Genomic DNA, 21,072 nt, shown 5'->3' with positions numbered 1-21,072 from the left:
CTTGCTTCTCCCTCTCCCTCTGCTGCTCTGCCTCCTTGTGCTGTCTATCTCTCACTCTTTCTCTCTGTCAAATAAATAAATAAATAAAATCTTTACCCCTCACCCCCCGCCAAAAGTTTTCTTCATCAGATCCTACAGAACCTACATATTTTCAGTTAAGTATTTCATCTTAGTCATCACTATTATAAATGTAGTCTTGGGGTACCTGGTGGCTCAGTTGGTTAAGCACCTGCCTTTGACTCAGGTTGGAATTGAGTCCTGCAATGGGCTCCTTGCTCGGCAGGGAGTCTGCTTCTCCCTTTTCCTCTCCCCCTGCTTTTGCTCACTCTCTCTCTCTGACAAATTAAAAAAAAAATTAAAAAAAGATAAAAATTGGATAAACTTTAAAATACATAATATATAAATAAATAAATAAATAAATAAATAAATAAATGTAGTCTTTGTTCCAGTACATTTTCTCATTACTTACTTTCGCCTAGTTTTTGGATTTCCGTGTGACTTTCCCCACTAGACAGGAAACCACAAGGTTTTAAGTCACAATTGTATCCTAGTGCCTGGCACTGGGTCTGGCACATTGGGTGCTGCTAAGCAATAAGTGAATGAGAGAACTGGCGGACAGGGGTGGGATTTAGCTGGAGAAGGCTTGTTCTCTGCCAGGGGCTGAACTCCCTCCAAAGCTTATGCTGTCAGCATGTCGGTGGGGACCCAGGGCTATTGATCTCCCTCTTTTCCTCCTTTTCTCCCACATTTTTTGCACCCTGACAATGTGCTGAGCCCTTGCTGGTGCGTTGGGAGATGCAGAGGCCCTGTACAACTCCCCAGCGGGCCTGGTGCACTCCAGCCAGGGACATGTATGAGTTCAGGCTCAGGAATTAGTACCAAAATCTAGCTCCGCCTCCCACTGGCTGTCTGAGGTTGGGTAGATGCTTCACCTCCCTGAGCTGCAGTCCCCTTAGGCTATGCCTAATGCACCCAATAATAATGCCTACTACACAGGGATGTGGTAAAGAGTACTTATTCGATGTGTGTAGGCTCCTCAGCACAGGGCCTGGCACATAGACTATGTTCTGTGAACACTGCAGTGTCTGTGAGAGAAGGCAGAAAGCTTCCGGGCCCCTGGGCTGCTGCCCTGGGAGTGAGGCCTAAGGCATACCTGGCCAAGGCCTCGTGAGTTGGCTGATGGGCTGCCCGACTCAGCTCTACTTTGGGTCTTCTTTCAGCCAATCGCTTACCTTTCTGGGTCTCAGTTTTTTCCTCTTTTTGTGTGAGCTCTAGAACCTGCCTCCATCCTTACCTCTTCGCAGGACTGGAGAAGGTAAGAAGGATGATGGAGAAGGTAGTCTTAAAAAGTAAAATTATGACACAGGGGGACATCTGGTTTTAATCTATGACAAAATGGACATTGGCCACATTTGTGCGGCTAGCATCCAGATACACTGTGTTCCGTGATGGACATGAGGGCCTGGTGAATCCTCGTCTCTCACAGTGTTGGGCTGACACTTTATCATTAATTTCTGAGCGTGTTGTGGAGAGCAGTGTGTGCTCTCTCAAAGGCCATCTGGACTCTTCTCAGGATTCTGTCTCCAGCCAGCTCTGTGTTCTTGGGCAAGTCACGTTCCCACTACAAGCCTCCTGTTCCTCATCTGTAAATTAGGAGGTTGGACTAGAATGATTTCTAAGGTCTGCCTCTCCACGTGCTTATGTTCTGTGATTCTAATGCAGATAAATCTCAACCTCACTGGCCAAGCATGCTAGGGTGATCTCTTGAGGAAATGGATGTTTGGCGCTATCACAGTTTGTTAAAATAGAACAGGCTTCTGAACTGCAGCCAGAATGTAATGAATCCCATGTCTGTAAAACAATGATGGGACCAGTTATGTAGTGGGGTTTGTTGACGTGGCTGGTCCATTTGGCCCAACGTCCTCTGCCACAAGTATAAATGTGAGACTCTGGCAAAGGAGATTAATGTGGCGCCTGAGGAACTTCCGAGTAAAGCCAGGTGTGAGTCATGGAGTTGGTTCCACATTCTCCTGGGCTGTTGGGGCTGAAGCACCAGTTTAAAATTGCGTTGGTTCAATGAGCAGGACCTTTCTCCAGACACCTGTCTGGGTTCCAGAGTGTCTGAGTTATGAGGGGTGTTTGGGACCACTTCTTAGTCGAAGGCCTCCCTTTACCTATAGGGACCCCAATGCCTGGGGGCGGAAAGAGCTTGCTCAAGACTTGCAACTGCTGAGCAGAGATCCACTGAAGCTTCTGGACTCTTCCCGACTTCTCTGTGTCCAGGATTGCAACCCCTATGGCTCCTCCCTGCCCTTCACGGCTGGCACTTTCTCTCTTCCCAGTTTTCCCAGCCAGACTGGGTCCCTCCCCTAGAAGGTGTATTTGGCAATCTCTCCACCTCAGTCAATGGAGGACCTTGTCTGATAGGCTAAGGAGTTTGGCCTTTATCCCAAGGGGCAAAAGGGAACAATCAAAGGTGGCATTATGAATATAAGACACTTACTGAGCTCTAAATGTTGGCAGGAATGGAGGGAGGAAAACTTGGGAGGCAAGAGGAAGAAATACAAAGCAAGTGGACAGTCCTTCTGGATGAACTGGAACGTTATAAGCAGGGGAGTGACCTGATGTGATGTGTAGCAGTGAAAATGGAGAGGGAGACAGGGAGGAGGTAGCCCCAAACCCAGAGAGAGATGGCGGGGGGGGGGGTGGTGGAGGGGTTGCTGAAGCAGTGCTGGGCAGTGGGAACAGAGAGACATTTATCTTGTGGATAGAGTCACAGGACTTGGTCACTGACTGGACCTGGAGGTGAATGACAGTGAGGAGGAGGGAGTTGATGGTACCCAGGGCTCTGGCCAGACGGACAGAGCCTAGGACTCCCCAGGTGGCCGAGGAGCAGGGTGGGTGTCCTTGAGGGACAGCCCAGCCTCACTGTGCTGGTGCCTGGCATTGCTTAGATCTGTCAGTCCACTGGCTGTGTGCTCCCCAAGTGGCCAGGGGCTAGTCCTGCCGCGGGGATGGCAGCATGCTGTGCATAGGTTTAATCCTGAATTTTTACCTGAAGAATGCCTTAGAGGCTGCCTTGCACTTACTAGTTCCTGTCTGAGGGTAAAGGATCCCAGAGGTACAAAAGGAGTAAAAAATATGTCCCTTTTTCTTTTTCTCTTGAGGAGTTCATAGTTTAATTGAAGGGACAACAGGAACAGGAAACCACTAGGGAGCAACACAACAGCCAAGTAGACAATGTGTAGGGAGGAAGTTTCAGAATCAGGGATTCACAAAAGGACCTAGTGATCTGGGAAGGCTTCCCGGAAGAGTCAGGTTTAGAGAAGATAACCCTAGAAGGTGAGAGAGAGGGGAAAAGGAAGATCAAGCCAAAGGAACTGCATGTGAAAAGGCCAGGAGGTGGGACTCTGGGGGCTTCTGGAGGCATCTTGACCACCTCCCAGGGATTTAGTTTCCTGACCTTCTGGGAACTTGGGTCCTTTGTGGACTCCTGCAGCTGGGGGGCAGTGCAGTGTGGCAGAATAACCTAAAGGGACTGAGAGGTGTTTCCCAAGACCAGTCCCCTATCCCCAGCCTCTTGGAAACAAATGTCCATTGAGGCCTCCCGAGGCAGAACTTGTGTCCACTCTGCGTTTGTTTATCTGGCAGGCTCCCAGTTAGGCAATGGGTCCTCAGCTGCAGGCCCTGGCTGGGGGCTTGGGGTGCTCTGTATCTGCCCCGAGAGGGTCCAGAGATTTGTCATGGGAGGCTGTCACAGCCAGTGCAGAAGGCAGAAAAACTAGCTCTGCTGGATGGAGAGATCCAGGCAAGCTGAGGAGCCCAGGGAGAGACAGAGGCCACGGCCCAGCTGCTCTCCACCTGCTCCTCAGCTGTGCCTGTCCCCTGGGCTTTCTCTGTCCCCAGGCTGTGCTGAATGTGGCACCTTTCCCTAGACTAACCCTTCTGCCTTGGTGTGCCCTAGAAGAGTCTGGTTCCGGCCCTTCTTCTGGCACTCTGGTCACTCAGGGTTTTAATCTGGCACCAGACCTCTCCCTGGGAACTGGGAAGATGGGAGCCAGTAGGGCTAGCCCAGGAAGGGGCACCCCTAGAAGGAAAGGAAGGAGAGAAGGGAGCTCAGAGAGTAATGGGGCCAGAGGGCCAGCCTTGCCCAGCCAGAATAGGAGCCAAAGGGTTAACAAAAGCAGCGGTGCTGATAAAATGCCCCAAATTCCTGGTCCTGCCTCCAATAGGGAGGGCGTCTGGCAAATGTCAACGATAAAAAATACATTTTAATGGCACATGATGCAGCCGCTACCGTGGGGCACAGCCGAATGAAGCAGGTTTGGAGCCGCAACTACTGTATGTTACTCCCAGGGCTCCAGGGCCAGGCCTCTTGGGTTCTTTTGGTCTAGTGGGTCGACCCACCTCCCCAGCCCCAGGCATCCTCAAGGGCCTGTAGGTGCGTGGGGCCTCTGGCCTTCTGTGGCATTATTTCTAGAACTTTGCTCTCTCCTACCCTGGCACCTGGAACTGTGGCTTATGACGGAGCTTCCCTCCAGGCTGTGAGCAGCCTTGAGCAGGTCTGCCGGCAGGATGCATCTGGGTCTCCCAGAATCCCTTCAGCAGGCCTCTGCAAATGTTGAAACAGATGAAGTTTGTGGGACACTCTCCTCAGCTTCTCCCCCATGTTGCACACCCTGGAAGTCATCTTTATGAAAAGCGGGTCATACAGCAGTGCGTATGGGGGCGGGGGGGTCGTCGGGGCGGTGAGGAACAGGAGAGGCAAGAGAGGACAGGATGGGCAGGTTGAAGAGGCAGCTGGAGCAGGAAACCTGAGGGAGATGAGTTACAAATTAGGATCCTATTTTACAAATATGAAAACTGAGGCTCAGAGAAGTCCAGTGACTTTCCTAAGGTCACACAGCGAGTCCGTGACACCCTGGGCCTTTGCCTATAGCTCGGAATTCCACCTGCTACACAGTGCTGAGGTCACTTGGGCTTTAAACTATTCAGTTCTCCATTACTGCAGTGAAACATCTGTGCCATCAGGAAGGTCTTGGGGCCAGGCATTCGTTCTGGAGCAGAGGGGCTGAGCGGGGGCCATGGGGGCTGAGCTGGGGCCCAGGAGCCTGCTTCTTTGCTTGGGAGCATTGGCACCTTTCTGGCCTGTCCCAGGCATCAGGCCCTGGAACCTGGGCTTTTAGGAGCATGAAAGCCAGCCTGAGTCCAGCTGACTGAGACCAGGGACGAGGGGGTGGGGACCTAGAGCTCAGAAAGAGATCCTTGTCTTCCAGATCATCCTCAACTCCATGCACAAGTACCAGCCAAGGCTACACATCGTGAAGGCTGATGAGAACAATGCTTTCGGCTCCAAAAACACAGCCTTCTGCACCCATGTGTTCCCAGAGACTTCCTTCATCTCTGTGACCTCCTACCAGAATCACAAGGTATAGCCACCCCCAAACCCAACCACTGACCCTGCCTAGCATTTCTGTGCCATCAGGGAGGCAGGAAGGGAAGCCCCCATGCACAGGGTAGAGGCGCCTTGGACACCTGGACTGTCCCTCGGAGCAGTGAGAAAGCAAATGCTGAGTAGGAAGGGAGACCAGATTCCTAAATCTCCAGTGCGAAGTAATTATGGGGAATGGACAAAGTTGGCACTATAAGAACCAAGAGCGTGGATCTTGCCTTGTGGCTTGAGTGTTAGGCCGTTTTGTCCTACAAACTTCTTGGCCCTGCTGGGATTCAAAGATCGGACTCAGGGCCTGCCAGGAAAGGGGAAAGATTGGGGAAAGGAGCCTCAGGGCACAGTCAGCTGTGTGGGAGCCGGGAGACTGAGCCTGCCGTCAGCCAGTGGTCAGATGGGTCTACCTCCCACCCTGCCACGCCCCTCCCCAGCCTGACTGCCCCAAACCGCCTCTGGGTCCATGCATGGGCCATTCTCCCCTGTCCCTCTGCCGCTGCCCAGGCGACCCTTCCAGGGGGCTTGTCACATCGTGCAAGGGACTGGCCAGGTGGGCTTGGGGGATTGAGGAAGGGCCATAGGCTGTGGCAGATTTCAGGCAGAAGAGTGACAGATTTGCATTTAGTATGGTCCCTCAGAAGCTGATGTGGCAGATGCCCTGGATGGGGTGACACAGATGTGAAGCTGTGAGAGGCACACAGATAGGAGAACAGGAGGCAGAGTCAGAAGGTCTGCAGTGAGGAGAATGGATGGGAGCCAGCAAGGAGCCAGTCATGGATGGAGAGGGCCGGGAGGACGCGGCAAGGCTGCCGGCCAGCTGGCCGAGGGCTGGAGTGTACACCGTCCCTTGACTCTGCCCAGAGCTCTGAACAGTCTGGGACAGGGCAGGAGGACCAGCTCAGTCCTCTACTATGGCGACTGTGTGTCCTCTCCTGACAGATCACACAGCTGAAAATTGAGAACAACCCTTTTGCCAAGGGATTCCGGGGCAGTGACGACAGTGACCTGCGTGTGGCCCGGCTGCAGAGGTGGGGCTGCCTGGCCTGGGGGGCGGGATGCGGGTTGGGGGTAGGGGCGCAGACTGGGTTCAGGAGAACGAAGGGTAACCCTCAAAATATCTTTACTCTCTTCCTGTCTTCCTGTCCCTGTCCTCCCCGCCTCGCCAGCAAAGAATATCCTGTGATCTCCAAAAGCATCATGAGGCAGAGGCTCGTCTCCACCCAGCTCTCAGCCAAGCCTGACGTCAGTCCCCTGCACGGTGCCCATCAGGCGCTCCAGCACTACCAGTACGAGAACGGGGCTCACATGCAGTTCGCCAGTGCTGAGCCACAGGACCTTCCCCTCAACACCTTCCCAGCCCAGAGGGACTCCAACCTCTTCTACCACTGCCTGAAAAGACGAGGTAGCTCTCTCCTAGGCTGGAAGCCCTAGAGGGTCAGACAAGGGGTAAAGCTCTTCCTACAAACACTCTCCACCATATGTGCGAACATTCACGCTGTGTGGGCACACACCTATGCGTGTATGTGTGCATGTACACACACACATGCACACACACGCACATACCTGGTTATTGTGTGGCTTGGGAGAACAAACCTGGAGGGTTAGGAACATGGCTGGCTTAGTGCAGGGATTTGATTCTTTTTTTTTTTTTTTTAAAGATTTTATTTACTTATTTATTTGATAGACAGAGATCACAAGTAGGCAGAGAGGCAGGCAGAGAGAGAGAGAGGCAAGCAGGCTCTCTGCAGAGAAGAGAGCCCGATGCAGGGCTCGATCCCAGGATCCTGGGATCATGACCTGAGCCGAAGGCAGAGGCTTTAACCCACTGAGCCACCCAGGTGTCCCAGGGATGTTGATTCTTGATTTTAATCCTCACAGACCACTTCTGGCCTTGATGTCCCCAGGACCCCGGTGGGTACCCCTGCCCAGTGCCACGTGCTTTTTATAGCCACTGCTCCACGTGCTTTTTATAGCCACTGCTCAGAGCCTTCATGGGGTGGGCACATCACATAAAGTCACATGGGCTTTGTCTCTAAGCCTGTGAGGAGGCCGACACCTCAGGGTCCAGAGGTGTGGGGACTGGAGCTATCATTTATCAAAGCACCCTCAATCCTAAAACAGGGGTGACCCAGAGGATATGCCACTCCAGACAGTCAAGCTGTCATGGCTGAGGACATCAAAAGAAGCGCATAGGTGGTTTGGGGCAGCTGATGTCATCTTTCCCCAAAGAGAGTATCAGCTTAGCATTAAAAGTCCAAGTCACCTTTTACTGATTATCAGCTCCATTTCTATTTTGTAAACACTGGTTGGAATCTGTATTGTAACAATGCTGGGACTCCTTTGAACACATGTAGGGTTTACTTCCTCTTCTAAAAGCAACAGGAACGTGCCTGCAAGTATCTTTGGCTTGCTAAGGCCTTCCTGGGAGCTGAGGATTAAGGCAGAAACATTGTGGCTTTAATTTTCTGGCTAATTCAGACAGATGTGGCCTCCGGGCCTACTCTGGCCTGGCAGTTGCCTCCACTTTCCTTGGCCAGGGTGGGCCTCGCCTAAGAATGCCAGGGCACATAAAGGCCTCTTCCCATCCCCAGCAGTCATTGTGGCAAAGGATGAAAGCTATATGCTGCCTGGCTGACCACATCACTGCATGTCCACTGATGTGGTGTCCCCTGTGGCCTCTGAGCAGGGTCCATAATCTGACCACTTCTTGGCTGCTGCCACCTTATAAAAGCTGTAGCTGATTAAAGTGATTCTGGAAGTGCCATGGCCACATGGGATGAGGGGCAAGTCCTAAGTGACAATGGCAGGCTGACTTGGCATCCAAGAGGAGGGTTCTGGGCCCTGGGCTGGTGGAAATGGCTCTTCCTGAAGGTTTCTCTGTCTTCCAGCAGACAGTGCCCGCCATCTGGACTTACCCTGCAAGCGATCCTATCTGGAAGCTCCCTCGGCAGTGGGAGAGGATCATTATTTCCGTTCTCCCCCTCCCTACGACCAGCAGATGCTGAGCCCCTCCTACTGCAGTGAGGTGACCCCAAGAGAAGCCTGTATGTACTCAGGTTCGGGGCCGGAGATTGCTGGGGTGTCTGGGGTGGACGACTTGCCCCCACCCCCCCTGAGCTGTAACATGTGGACGTCAGTCTCCCCGTACACAAGCTACAGTGTTCAGACAATGGAGACTGTGCCTTACCAGTCCTTCCCCACCCACTTCACCGCCACCACTATGATGCCTCGGCTGCCCACTCTCTCGGCTCAGAGCTCCCAGCCGCCAGGAAACACCCACTTCAGTGTCTACAATCAGCTCTCACAGTCTCAGGTCCGGGAGCGGGGCCCCACTGCCTCCTTCCCCAGGGAGCGCGGCCTCCCCGCCGTGTGCGAGAGGAAGCCGCCCTCTCCACACCTGAATACTGCCAGTGAGTTTCTCTACTCTCAGAGCTTCTCCCTGTCCCGGGAAGCTTCCTTACAGTATCATTCAGGAATGGGAACGGTAGAGAACTGGACTGACGGATGACTCCCATGTCTATCGATAGCCCCAGGACCACGGTAATCCGGTGTTAACCTCTGTGGGTGGCCTGCGCTACCAAGAAACACGGGAAGGTATTTCAAAGGGTAGGGTGTCTGCGTGTGTGTCTGCGTGTATGTGTGCCTGTGTACGTGCCTACGTTGGGAGAATATCCGCCTTCTGACATACAGCTGAGGCCACGACAAGGAAGAAAACCACAATTATCTAAGAAGTGATTTTGGCTCTGATACCTGGGTCCACTGTTATCTTACATCTCCTGACAGGTGCATGGGTAGGACGGGGGTGGAGAGTTCATGTGAGTTACTTAGAGGTTTTGATAATATAATCTTTGATTCACTCAGGGGCCAGGTGATGAGGTCTCTCTCGTAGGGAAGGTTGGAGAAGACTCTCATTGCTGGGGTGGGAGGTCTCTGTGCACATCTTTGAGTTCCTGGCCTTCTGTTAGCAAGAGAAGCTGGAAATCTTGTCTGGGGAGTAGGGGGCCCCCTTTTGGCCTCTGGAGATTCTGTGAGATGACCTGAGACGTGCACTCAGCTAAGCCACAAAGCGCTCTCTGAGAGTAGAGCTCACAGCTCAGTCAGTGGCCTGGAAATTGATCCCTGGAGCCCTGAGGTCTGAGGGATGACTTTCAGAGAAGGTCATGTGCTAAGTGCCACCTGATGGGTATTAAAACATTTTATTTTTTTCCTTCAAGAGGAGGGAAAATGCAACCAATAGCATCTCTGTCATCATTCAGGTTTTTTACCATGGTACAAAGTCCTTCCCCTCAGCCCCCGACATGCAGTTTCCCACTCTCTCTGGTGTACAAGACTCGGCCTTTCAGGCACCACCTGCATCCGATGACTGGCCATCATGAAACACACTTCACCTGGCAACGTCCCCAGGAGACCGCATTGGAGCTGCTGCCAGGCAGAGCCTGTTCAGCTCTCAGAAAATCCTCGCCTTTGGAGCAAGAAAGCCCGGACAGAAATAAAAACAAGAATCGAGAAAACATTTATTTCTTCCAGTACATTCAGCCCGTGAGCTCAGAGAAGCAAGGATAATTCTCCCATGAGGTGGATCGTGTGGTCCCCAGCCCAGCTCTTCAGCGTGGAACGTCACCAGACCATCCATGTGGGTGGTGTGAACTCTGTAATCTAACTTGGGAAATCACTAAACTCTTTGCATGCTGAATAGCTATTTATATATTATATAAATAAATAAATATATATATATATATCTCTCTCACAAATGCAGGCCACATGTCAAATTCAGCTTTGCTTTTTACAAATGAATAAACAATAAAATAAACGCTGGAGGGGGTATTTGGAAAAGACATCTATTTAAATTTTTATTACACATTTGATGTTAAAAACTAAGAATGGTTTAGAGAAAACATATAAATAAATAATAATAAATAAATATATAAATAAATAAATCTATATATATAAATATACACCCACCACAGATTAAACTATATTAGAAGACACAATAGCCAACAGGGGATATGGAACGTCAAGTGTTTTGTTATATAGCATGGACATTTTATTTTACATATCGTAACATAAAGCCATTTTACAACTGTGAAGTGTGTGGATGCTCTTTACTACTGACTTGTCATTTCTTGGCTCAGCAGTGGTCTTAGTGTCCCCTTTGCTGGTATTTTTTTCTGTGCCTCTGAGCATTTGTACCATGGAGCCTCTGAGCCTCGAGTGAAGGAATTTAGAACCAACGGAACAATTGTACCTCTGTTCTCATGTTACTCCCCAGATGATGGGTCTGGATTCCAGGGCCCACAGAGACCCCAGAAGGGCAAGGCAGGCAATACACCAGAATTCGTCCGCTTTTAGTAATCAACACACAACCTGGTGATTTGGGAGAGGTGGTCTTACACAGAAGGGAATTCTTGGTGGGATTTGTGTGGCCTCTTCAGACAAGGAACTGAAGAGCAGGTTGGAGAGAGAGCCTGGGGTTTCCTGGAGAAGTCAGATGTCTGAGCTCATCAGCCAGCTGCACCCCATGAAGGCCTGGCAGAGACCTCTGCTTCCCATTCCTCCGCCAGATCCCTACAGCTTGGCCATAAGATGGAGTGTGAAAAGGAGAAATGAAATTCAGTCTAGTTTCACCCCGTTAGATTAGAAGAGAAGCTGGTGTGGAAAGGTGTGTTGGGTCTCTCTCCTTACAATCCTGCCTCTTGCCCCCTCCCCTTGTGGCTCCTTTTCCAAAGCTGCTCACTGTTACCTACTGTCTGCACAGCAGGCTGATCTGGGAAGTCAGCAGAAGAGAAAGCAAGGATAAGGGTATTCTTTAAACCCTCATCTTTTTCAGGATGATGAGGTTTCCTGATGGGTAAAAAGTCAACTTTGTCATCTTTTTCCCCCTGAGTCCTTCCCTGTGGCTGTAGGGCTGCTCTCTGGGGAAACTTCTTGCTACGGAAGGAGGCCAACTCCTTCTCTCCTTGGCTGTTGGTTCCCATCTTGGGCTCATTGGTCACAGAGAAAAACTTACCTGAACCTGGCTTACAGTTCAGGGAAGGGGTGGGTTTAATTTTAATTTTAAGTGGGTTTTGTCTGCGTGTATGTGTGCCCGTGTACACACCTGCTCTGCTCTTTTCTTTCTGGGCGAAGAGTGAATTCTGGGATACCCCACACTTTCTAGAACCCCAGACAGAGGGCTGGGAGCTACATGTGGGTTCCCAGGCTCTCTAGACACATAGTTGCCTGAGTCCAAGGTAAAGAATGCTGTCTCTTAAGGAATATTCTGCCTCTAGGCAGCCCCTATCTTCCTACCTGCTTTCTGGGAAGCATGAGGTCCTTGGGCTTCCCCACCTGGGCACGGCTAGAGAGCAGGGCCTGCAGTGGGATTTGTGGAACATTCCTGCCCCTCTGAATCAACAAGTCAATAAAAAGGGGGCACATGGGATACCCTGGAACAAAGGGCACCATTCAATAGCGCCAACAGGTCATACATCATCGGGCCAGAAACCTGCCACATGAAAAGTGTCTGCTTCTACAGTGCTCTGCCTGGGAAGGGGGGAAAAAAAAGGATGAATATTCAGCTGTGAGGCCATAGACAGGCAGCTCCCACCCAGGGCTCTGCTCTCTAGCCCAGGCCCGGCCGCTTGGGGAAAGGGGGCTAGGCTCTCAGCTACAACTCGGCTACCCAACTGCCTCCAACAGCAGAACGAGCCTGGCACAACAAAAGGGAGAATGAAAGAGAAGCTGGGTCAGACTGACAAATTGTTAAAAAACCAAACCAACTTCCAGTCTTGGCTGGGCCTCAGGGGGTCAAGAGGCCTCGGCTCGCCCCACTAATGGAGCCTGCTGGAGAAGTAGCAGCCCCAGCCTCGCAGTGTCTTATCTTACAACATAAAATTAAAACCCACTTAAAAGGCCGGAGGGCATGTTAACATTCCCCCTCCTGTCTAATTGAAGTAGTTCCCAGTGCAAAGATTTCACTTGAAAGATGTTCCCCTCCGAGCCCAGTTCTCCCGCTTGGCAGGCAGGGGAACGGAGCGGGGAGGGAGAGACTGTCATTTCGAAAGACCAGCACAAGCTCAGCAGGAAAAGCACGGTTCGGTTGGCCGTCCCCACCCAGGCAGCAGGTGGCGACAGCAAAGGTTAGATCAGGCTGGGCTGTTTTGTATTTTTTAAAAATTTACAAATTCATTAGCAGCTGTGTCAGCAGAGGCCAGACTCCTGACAAGAAGCCTCGGTAATGATTCAAATATGGCGAGCCCTGCCGCTAGACCTGGCAGTTCCCGTAGCGGAGAGAGTTCTATCCCGTCCCCCAACCGCGCCATGCTCCCTCCTATGCAAATATATTACAGGTCTCCGAGGCATACGGAATCAATCAGGGACATCCTGTAAAGGTGATGAACTTGCACTGGCCATCCCAAGTAATGGGAACCAGTCAGCCTGCAGCCGGCTGGGACTGAAAGCCAAGGTGACAGCTATTAAGCAATTGTGTGCAGAACAAAATGGCAAAGGGGCCGGGTAATCAATTCAATTTCGATGGGCAACCCAAGCAACTGCAGCGTCTGTCATCTGTCGCAGCTGATTAGAGAGGCTGGCCAGAGCTTTCAGTGAGAGCCCATCAGAGATCAGAAACAGGCCTGGGATGAAAAGGGAAGGAACCGTCTCCTGAGAAGCAGGTGATGAAGGACTCTGTTTTATGTGACCGTGTTCTTCTTTCCCTCCTTGAAGAAAGAGGAGAAAAAAAGCAAGCAGTTTGGAGATTAGATAGTTTTCTTTTCAGCCATTTATCATTATGAAGGAAAGTAGACAGGGCAGGGGCAGAAAAATCTCCAGTGGGATTTCTGCGAAGTCTCACTAAGAAGGACCAGGTTTACACTTTGCCGCTCAAACAGCCTCTGCTTATTACCACAGCCTGACGGGGTCTGCAGAGCATCCAGAGTCCCTCTTCTCTAACAAGGGCAAACAGGTCCCAGTGCTCAGAGGATCACAGAAATTCTCCTGCAGAAACCCCAAACCACCAAATTGTATCATTTGTGAAAATTAAAGCCTGCGTTGGAGTAATGGGGAGAGGAGGAAAACGGGAGAGGAAAAGATGAGACAGAGTTGTACAAAGTCGCAGCAGGTGAGGCCCTAACAGCGGCCCTCTGGTTTCCCTGGGCCCAGGGCAGGGCAGGAAGGGCCCTGGCTATGTCTGCCCAAGGTCAGCACTGACCCCAGTCTGATGCTGGGCCCTGGAAGCCTGATAGAAAATTCAGGCTCCTGTTCGGTCCTCCAGGGCAGGGGGACTGGGGTAGGCTGAGCCAGGGCACCCCCAGGCATGGAAGCTATGACAGAGACCAGCTCTGGGACCAAGGAAGGAATGAGAGGCTCGTGAGCTGATGGCAAGGGATGCGAACCCAGGAAGGAGAGGGCCACGCTGGAGCCCAGGGTGGGGAAGAAGCATCTGAGGTAGGGCAAGTGGTGAAAGAGGAAGGGCTGATTTAGAAATGGACGGCCCTGGGTGCCTGTGATCAGCATCATTTTAAGAATTGCAAAGGGCTAATGAACTTGAACAAAGCTAACCTCCCGAATCACCTGAAATGCAAATTAAAGTGATAAAACACCATTTTTATCTAACCAATTAATAAACATTTAAGAAAAGATGTGAGGAGCACCTCTCAATCACTGTCAGTGGGAACACAGATTGCTACAGTCTTTCTAGGAAAAGTAGTTTGGTAACTTGGACAAAGACTCTAAGATTAGTGTTCATATACTAAAGGAAATAACCAGAAATGTGGACATAGCTTAGTGTTCTATAATGTTCATTATGGTACTATTTTTAATAGCCCAAATTGGCAGAAAGTAAATTATAGTTAAATAAATTATGATATACTCATATTCAGGACTATGATGTAGTCATTGAAATTATACTTACAAAATGTGTTTAATGACACGGGGAACTGATGTAATACTAAGGGGCAAAAGAGGATCATAACATAGAGTATGATCTCAAGAATACTCGGGAATGAAAAAAACACTGCTGCAGCCAAACTACAGATCATTAAACAGCAATCAACAATAGAATGAAATATATAAATATATAGCTCCATGATGTATTTATTGTGTGAAAAAAATTTTGTAAGTAATAGATACGGTTTCCCATTTGTGTGAAATGTAAAACAAAAAACAAACAAAAAAAACCAAACCCCTCTGTGTGTGTGCATGTTGGTGTGCATGATATGTGTGTGTTCTGTGTGTCTGTCTGTATGTGTGTGTTGTGTGTGATGTGTGAACCTGTGACATGTGCTTGTGTGTGTGCAAGTGTGTGTGTGGTAGGGGCTAAGAGGTTTAGGAGTGATTTTTTCTGATATTTCCCCCATGCATCTCTGCTTTATTTGCCTTGTTAACATGAGCATGTATTACTTTTATAATTAACAGATTTCACTAAGGAACAAAGAAAAATAAGTTGTGATTATAGAACTTCCTGGAATAAAAGAAGGAGTCGATGAAATCGTGCCCAAATGCTATGATAGTAAGTCTGGGAAGTGGTTGCTGCTCCCAGTCATGTGGACAGAGACTGACCTCTAGGCGTCTTCACCCTACTTGTTTCCCTTCCGATTCTTGGGCTCTCCTTCTTAGACACTTTTTCTTCTGCCCTGGCCTGTAATGCAGCTGTTGTTCCAGGACTGGGGCTTTAGCCATGTCTCCTCACTAGCCACTCTCCCTAGGTCTTTCACTGACATACGCTGACCAATTTCAGGTCTAATCTCCTTTTTCCCTCTCCTGAGACTGTCTCCTGGATGTTTTGTTTAATAGATGTCAGGATCTCCAACTCTTTCGGTTCAAACCAGAGCCCTCCAAAGGTCCTCTTGCCGTCTCTGTTTTGGTAAATGGCACTACCAGCCAATGTCTCATTGCTCAAGTCAGAAACCTGGCCTCCAGTTCCCTACCTGCACATTCCCAAACCCGTGCTGATTGAGGCAGATTCTATTTTCTAAAGCTGGATTACGTCTGTATACTTTCTCTCTCTGTCATCGGGGCTGGCAGTGTCCGCCATGGCGGCAAATCCCTGGGTCTGGGCTGACCAATTTTTAGCGTTGTCTGTGTGAGGCCGCAGAGCATAGGGCTGTAGGAAGCAGCACTCCAGGGCACAAAAGCATTGCCTGTGAGGTGATGGCTCTTCAGACTTGGGAGCCAGGGAATGGCCCAGGCAGAAGACAAGAGGTTACTCAAGCAAGGGAGAGTTGTCTTCGCTGGTGACTCTGCTTTCAGCTTGGTATGGCCTGACTGCTTTGCTCTGGCCACCACCGGGGTGTGGTGAGAGAGCAGGACACCCTGCAGCTATTTCTGTAGGTGCACAGGCCAGGCCTGTGCACCCCCAAGCTCACGAGCAGTCTGAGCACCCTCCTGCCCAGCAGGCTTACATTGAGAGTGTGATGCCCAAACTTAAAACTCTCTGTTGTCTTACCTAATTGTTTGTTACAGGGCAAATGAGCCCTGGGAGTATTAGATGGGGGCTGTTTCCAGCCTCTGCCCTCCAGGTCTTTATATCTCTTTCTGTTTCAGGGATTCCAAATAGTCCCCTCTCCCAAGCCCTTCTATAGGAGACCACTCAGCCTAAGCCAATATAGGACTGGCCTTGTCTCTCCCTTAGAAAGAGATAACCCCAACAAAGCCAGATAAGAAGCCCCCAAACATGGCTCCCTGCATAAAGTACCTAGGACAGGGTATATGCTTAGGAAACGATGGTACGCCTTCGTCCTTCATCCCTTCTCAGCTTGACCTCTCTCCCTAGAATACAGGTGCCTATGAGCTAGAGCAGCCGCAGATGAGCCACTCACCATCCCACTTGAGTAGGCGAGTTCCTTAGAATGCTCTAATCTGAAACTTCCTTATATTCAAGGCCTAAGGAAGCTGGAGATTTGTCCAAATATAATTTAGTAAAGAATTTGTGGCACTTAGATTTATCATTGCCTCGACCACCACTCACCACAGGCTGGCCATGAACTTGTTGGCCTCTACCTCACCGGGCGGGGGTTGGGGAGGTGGGGGTGGGTAGGAGGCCACTGCATTAGGTCTCATCCTATCCATGAGACTGGGACAGCTTGGTCCAAACTAGCAGACTTAGTAAATAATCCAGGTCACTCTAAAACAACTGTTCAAAGTGTTGGAGGGATGGCCCCAAGGCTTCTTGGCTTGGGTGGCAGAGCCTGGGTGTCTTTTCCTTACCTTTGCAACTCCTGGTCACAGAACTCTTCCTTGGGATGACCTGGAAGAGACTTGATCTGGAGTCACTGTTCTTTACACCAAGAAGTCCTAGCTAGGGTGGCTGAAGCAAGGGCTGGGTCTGTAAAATGATGTTGTTCCATTAGGAATGATGGAAACTATGTGAGCTGCTTTTAATAGCACCAAATACAGCACAGCACAGTCTTCCTTCCCTTGGACCCCACGTGCTGACGGCCTGGCCCACATGTTCTGTGGCCCAGACTCAAAGCCAAGGGCTGTCTCTTCAGGGCAGTTGATGGGCCTGTATTTACTCCAAACTTGGTACCAAAAGTTCAGGCATTAAGCTATGGCCAGTCACACTGAAGACCTGAGTTTTCTAGCCCCCCAAAATGAGCTTTTGGCATATTATTATCAATGGTGAGCAGTGAAAAAAGCTTGGGACTGGGTGTGAGAAGATGCAGGTTCTGGTCCCAGTTTTGTCCCTCACCAGCTGTGTGACTTGCCCTCTTTCTGAGCCTCCTTTTCCTTCTTCTGCGCAGCTCCTCTTAACCCTTGTAGCACTGAAGGTCTATAATTCCATGGATAATGTCTGCAATCATGAATTTCTTAGTTATATCCAGGACTCTGAATCTAGAGCAGGACTCTCTCCAAAGAAGGGTAATGGTAGGAAATACAGAAACTTCTTTCTCTATATTTATCTCATCCTTTTCAAATATCTAAGGTCTAGATTAGTACAGTAGTAAATATGTGTAATTTGTATAAGTAAATTTATAAATAATAAATAATATATTAGGGCATGTGCTTGAAAGCTTTTTGCTGAAGGGAGGTGAGATTTTTAAAAAAGTATGCAGGGATGCCTGAGTGGCTCAGATCATGATCTCAGGGTCCTGGGATGGAGCCCTGTGTCAGGCTTCCTGCTCAGTGGGGAATCTGCTTCTCTCTCTCCCTCTACCTCCTTTCCCCTGCTCGTGCTCTCGCCTCTCTCTTAAATAAATAAAATCTTAAAAAAAAAAAAATTAAAATTAAAAAGTATGGAGGCTAAGGGGTGCTAGAGAAGTCCCTGTGAGGGTCTGGGCTCTACGGACCTCCCAGAAATGGAGAGGCAAAACAAGGCAGTGGAGAGAGAATGGTCCTGGAGCCCTTTACTTATTAGCTGTATGCCTAATCTCTGTGAGCCTCTATACCCCTATATGTTAATTAGGGGTAATGAAGTGCTCCCTCTCTTCCAAGGTTATAAAAAAGGTTAAATAAGACAATACAGATAAAACTGAGCTCAATTAATTTGGTCCCCTCCCCCAACATGGGATGCCAGTCTGCACAGGTTTTATTTTAGATGCCGAAAAGATGTAGACTTTTTTTTTTTTTTCTGGGAAATTCCTTTTATTGCTTTTCGGGACTTTATTGCTTCTCCTGTCTCACAGTTAAGCCTCCTTTAACAGACGCCAAAGCCTATGAGCAGTTAGGTATAGAGTGCCAAAGGGAGATGGAGGGCCATTCTGGGAAGAACCCCGCCTGGTCTTTCCAGCCCTCTGAGCACCTCACACTTCCAGGGGCTTGGGACTCATCCAGGATTCAGGACAACATTCAAGGACATTTAGGAAAGGGTATCCCTCCACCGGTGATACCAGGCATCTTCACCGGTGCCTCAGGAAGCTTGGGCTTTCTGCTCCTTCATTCAAAGCTCATCACCATATTCAGGGATGCTGGGAATTACCCTATTCCTGAAAGAAAGTCCCAACTCTGCCACTATTTTGTTGGAGGTCCCCCAGTCTTTCTTGGCTTTGATTTCCTCTTTACAAAGAAGGATGAATACTATCTGTGCCGCCAACCTCCTAGACCTGCTTCATGGGCCCAATGAGATGCGCTGCATGAAAATACTTAGTGAGAAAAGAAAGGGATTGCAATTATTAGGTTTCCTGTTGGTCCACTTAGTACCATCCAGGCTCATGTTTGCATTTTCATGAAAAAAAAAAAATCACTGCTTTTTATAGACTAAGGAGGGGGAACAGTTGGCAAGGTATGGAGCAATCTCCTTGGCTCTGAGAGGTGGATGATTTAGCGTCATCATCTGCCTTACCGGTGTCTTTGCCCTGCCTGCGTCCTCAGCTTTGGACGAGGTCAATTTCCAGCACACACAGAAAAGCCTGTGGCTGTGGTCGGGAACAATCGGCCACAGTGCTCCTCTCATGTTGTTGATCCCTTCATTTCCTCCTGCAGACTCCTGTCGGAGACTAAGTTCTAAATTTTACGCTACCCTTTTGGACTAATCATTTGTAACAGCCCTAAGCACCCAGCCCTTCTCTCACGTTTGCTGTCTGGCTACCGCTCTGGATGGCAAGATTGCTAATTGGGACATGATCCCAGTAAAATGGCAAGAAAGATTCACTGGACCTTAAATATCCTACCCACAACTTTACACTCAGGCAGCCATGGAGGAAGCATGAGTCATACCCAAGAGGTGAGGCTGCTGCCTAGGGAAGGCCTCCGCAATGACATTTTTCACGCTTTTAATAAACCTCTGTATTATTAGAACTCACCAAAGCTGAATTTAATGAAAGTTTTAGGCCCTAAGGCCTGAATTTTTCTTTTGTATTGCAAAACGAAACCAACTGGTCCAATTCAAATTAACCCCAGAAAATGTTTAGACTTTAATTGTATTTCTTTCATTCTTTTCCCTTCTTCCTCTCTCCTTTTCTCCCATCTCTCACTGCCAAATTTTGCTGGCGATCACAATGTATTGGAAGAAAAGGAAAGGGTACGGGAAGAGGAAGAAATAGAACAGAAACACATTCAGAGTCACAAGTTTCTCTATGGGAGTCTTTAACAAAAGTTACTGATCAGTGTCATAAATTCAGATGGGAAGTTTTAAAAAGTGAATGAAAAGGCGAAAAATACCAGACCCTCTCAATTTGTACCAGAGACATGAGGCGACTGAAAATGCAACGGGTCTCTTCTCCGGGGAGACCTGCTAGGCATTGCTTGGTGACAGGCAGCCTTGCCCCCTGCTGGTGCCACAAACACACACGGGGTCACTCCAGAAAGAAGAAGAGGACAAGTCTTTTGTTTTTTACACTTCTAGGGCTGAGCCCTGGGGAACTACCTCGGGGGGCTGATGGGGAAGAAGTGTGCGGGCTGGAGGCTGTGCACCTGGCCTTCCACTCTTCAGAAGCTCGGGCGGCAGGAAATAGCTGGGAGGCAGCTTCCGTATGTGCAGGAGCTCGTGAAAAGACAGCTTTCTCCCCCTCACAGCTACCTTCGTAAACAAATGTTCACTCTCCAGCCCTCACCCCAATTTGAAGCATATTTACCCAATAAGGCAGACCTTCAAATGCCTCCTTGTCCTTGGCGGAACAGGAAGGCACAAGCCCAGGCTCTGCTCACTTAGCAGCTGGAGTGGAGAGCGTTGGTGGGGTGCGGGGGGAGGAGGAGGGGGGCTCGGCCATCCTCCCAAGCCCCGGACCCCCACAGGAGCCCGAGAGGTCTGCGAGGGGGACAACTTCCAATGTCCTGCCTTCCGCATCAAGGGGCAGGCGGTCGAGGGGGACTGGGGAGAAAAATCCCGGCCCAGAGCTGCCTTTGTCTTAGCCGATCCCTCCTTCCTGGGATCGCGCTCCACGCGGATTCCTGCAGGGAAGTCCCTGCTTGGCATCCAGGCTGGCCTCAGGCATAAGATCCTAATTACTTGAATGGTATTTGTTTTCATTGCTCTCTCTCTCTCTCTTTTTTTAATGTGTCCAGGTCGATGGCATTTTAATGCCTTATTAAATGGGGGTTTTACAGCAGTCTGTCTGTTCAGTCTCTGGGCCCGTGCCTGTACTTTGTGAGCAGGGATTTTATCTTTCCTGCCGGCTGAAAATATTTTCCGAATTCCCCATAAAAGTTTTCGAGATTTCCTAAGACAAATAGAGCTCCACCAGCTCTAAAATGACCTTGATGCCGTCGGAATTACATTCAGACACATGCTCTCCCCCTTGCTTACACAGAGAACTAAACCTCACTTGTACTCATTCGCTGTCCTCACTACACCAGAGTTGCTCCACGAATGTGCTGGTGCGTGAAAACACAGCTCTACCTGGGATGGCTCCTCCGAATCCCGTCTTTTACTGGTTTCTTCCATCCTCTCAGATGGCCACCCCAGCTTTGAAGGCAGCATCAAGAAAGCTCAATAAAGCCTGTCTCTGGATGAGGGGTTGACATAAGAGTGTGCAGCGAGCACGGGGGAGGGGAGCAGCCTGACCTGCAACAGAAACACGACTGTCATGAAGACCACAAAGTTGCCTAGAAGAAAATCAACCCCGTCCTTTTGCTTACTGGCCAGTGTTTAAAGTTTTATGAAAATATGTTGTTCAGAAAGAAAATGAATGGGGCGCCTGGGTGGCTCAGTGGGTTAAAGCATCTGCCTTTGGCTCGGGTCATGGTCCCAGGGTGCTGGGATCGAGTCCCGC

General features: G+C 49.7%; 1 protein-coding gene across 5 annotated transcripts in view; it reads left to right on the top strand.

The window, feature by feature from the left end:
• The window catches only part of TBX4 (T-box transcription factor 4), a 31,234-nt gene extending 20,694 nt beyond the window's left edge, over positions 1 to 10,540 (top strand). For 4 of the 5 annotated variants that reach the window (XM_047708907.1, XM_047708905.1, XM_047708904.1 and 1 more), the window contains 4 exons: positions 5,277 to 5,429; positions 6,386 to 6,474; positions 6,613 to 6,848; positions 8,335 to 10,540. In XM_047708907.1, coding sequence (XP_047564863.1) covers positions 5,277 to 5,429; positions 6,386 to 6,474; positions 6,613 to 6,848; positions 8,335 to 8,954 — 1,098 coding nt within the window. In that variant the 3' untranslated portion in view covers positions 8,955 to 10,540. The remainder of the gene's footprint in view (positions 1 to 5,276; positions 5,430 to 6,385; positions 6,475 to 6,612; positions 6,849 to 8,334) is intronic. The other variant, XM_047708908.1, reaches the window with a different exon arrangement.
• The last annotated feature ends 10,532 nt before the right edge of the window (positions 10,541 to 21,072 follow it).

Source organism: Lutra lutra, chromosome 16 (assembly GCF_902655055.1).
Source record: "Lutra lutra chromosome 16, mLutLut1.2, whole genome shotgun sequence".
Taxonomy (NCBI): Eukaryota; Metazoa; Chordata; class Mammalia; order Carnivora; family Mustelidae; genus Lutra; species Lutra lutra.
Note: the sequence above shows the minus strand (reverse complement) of the source record. Positions and strands in the feature narration are given on the sequence as shown.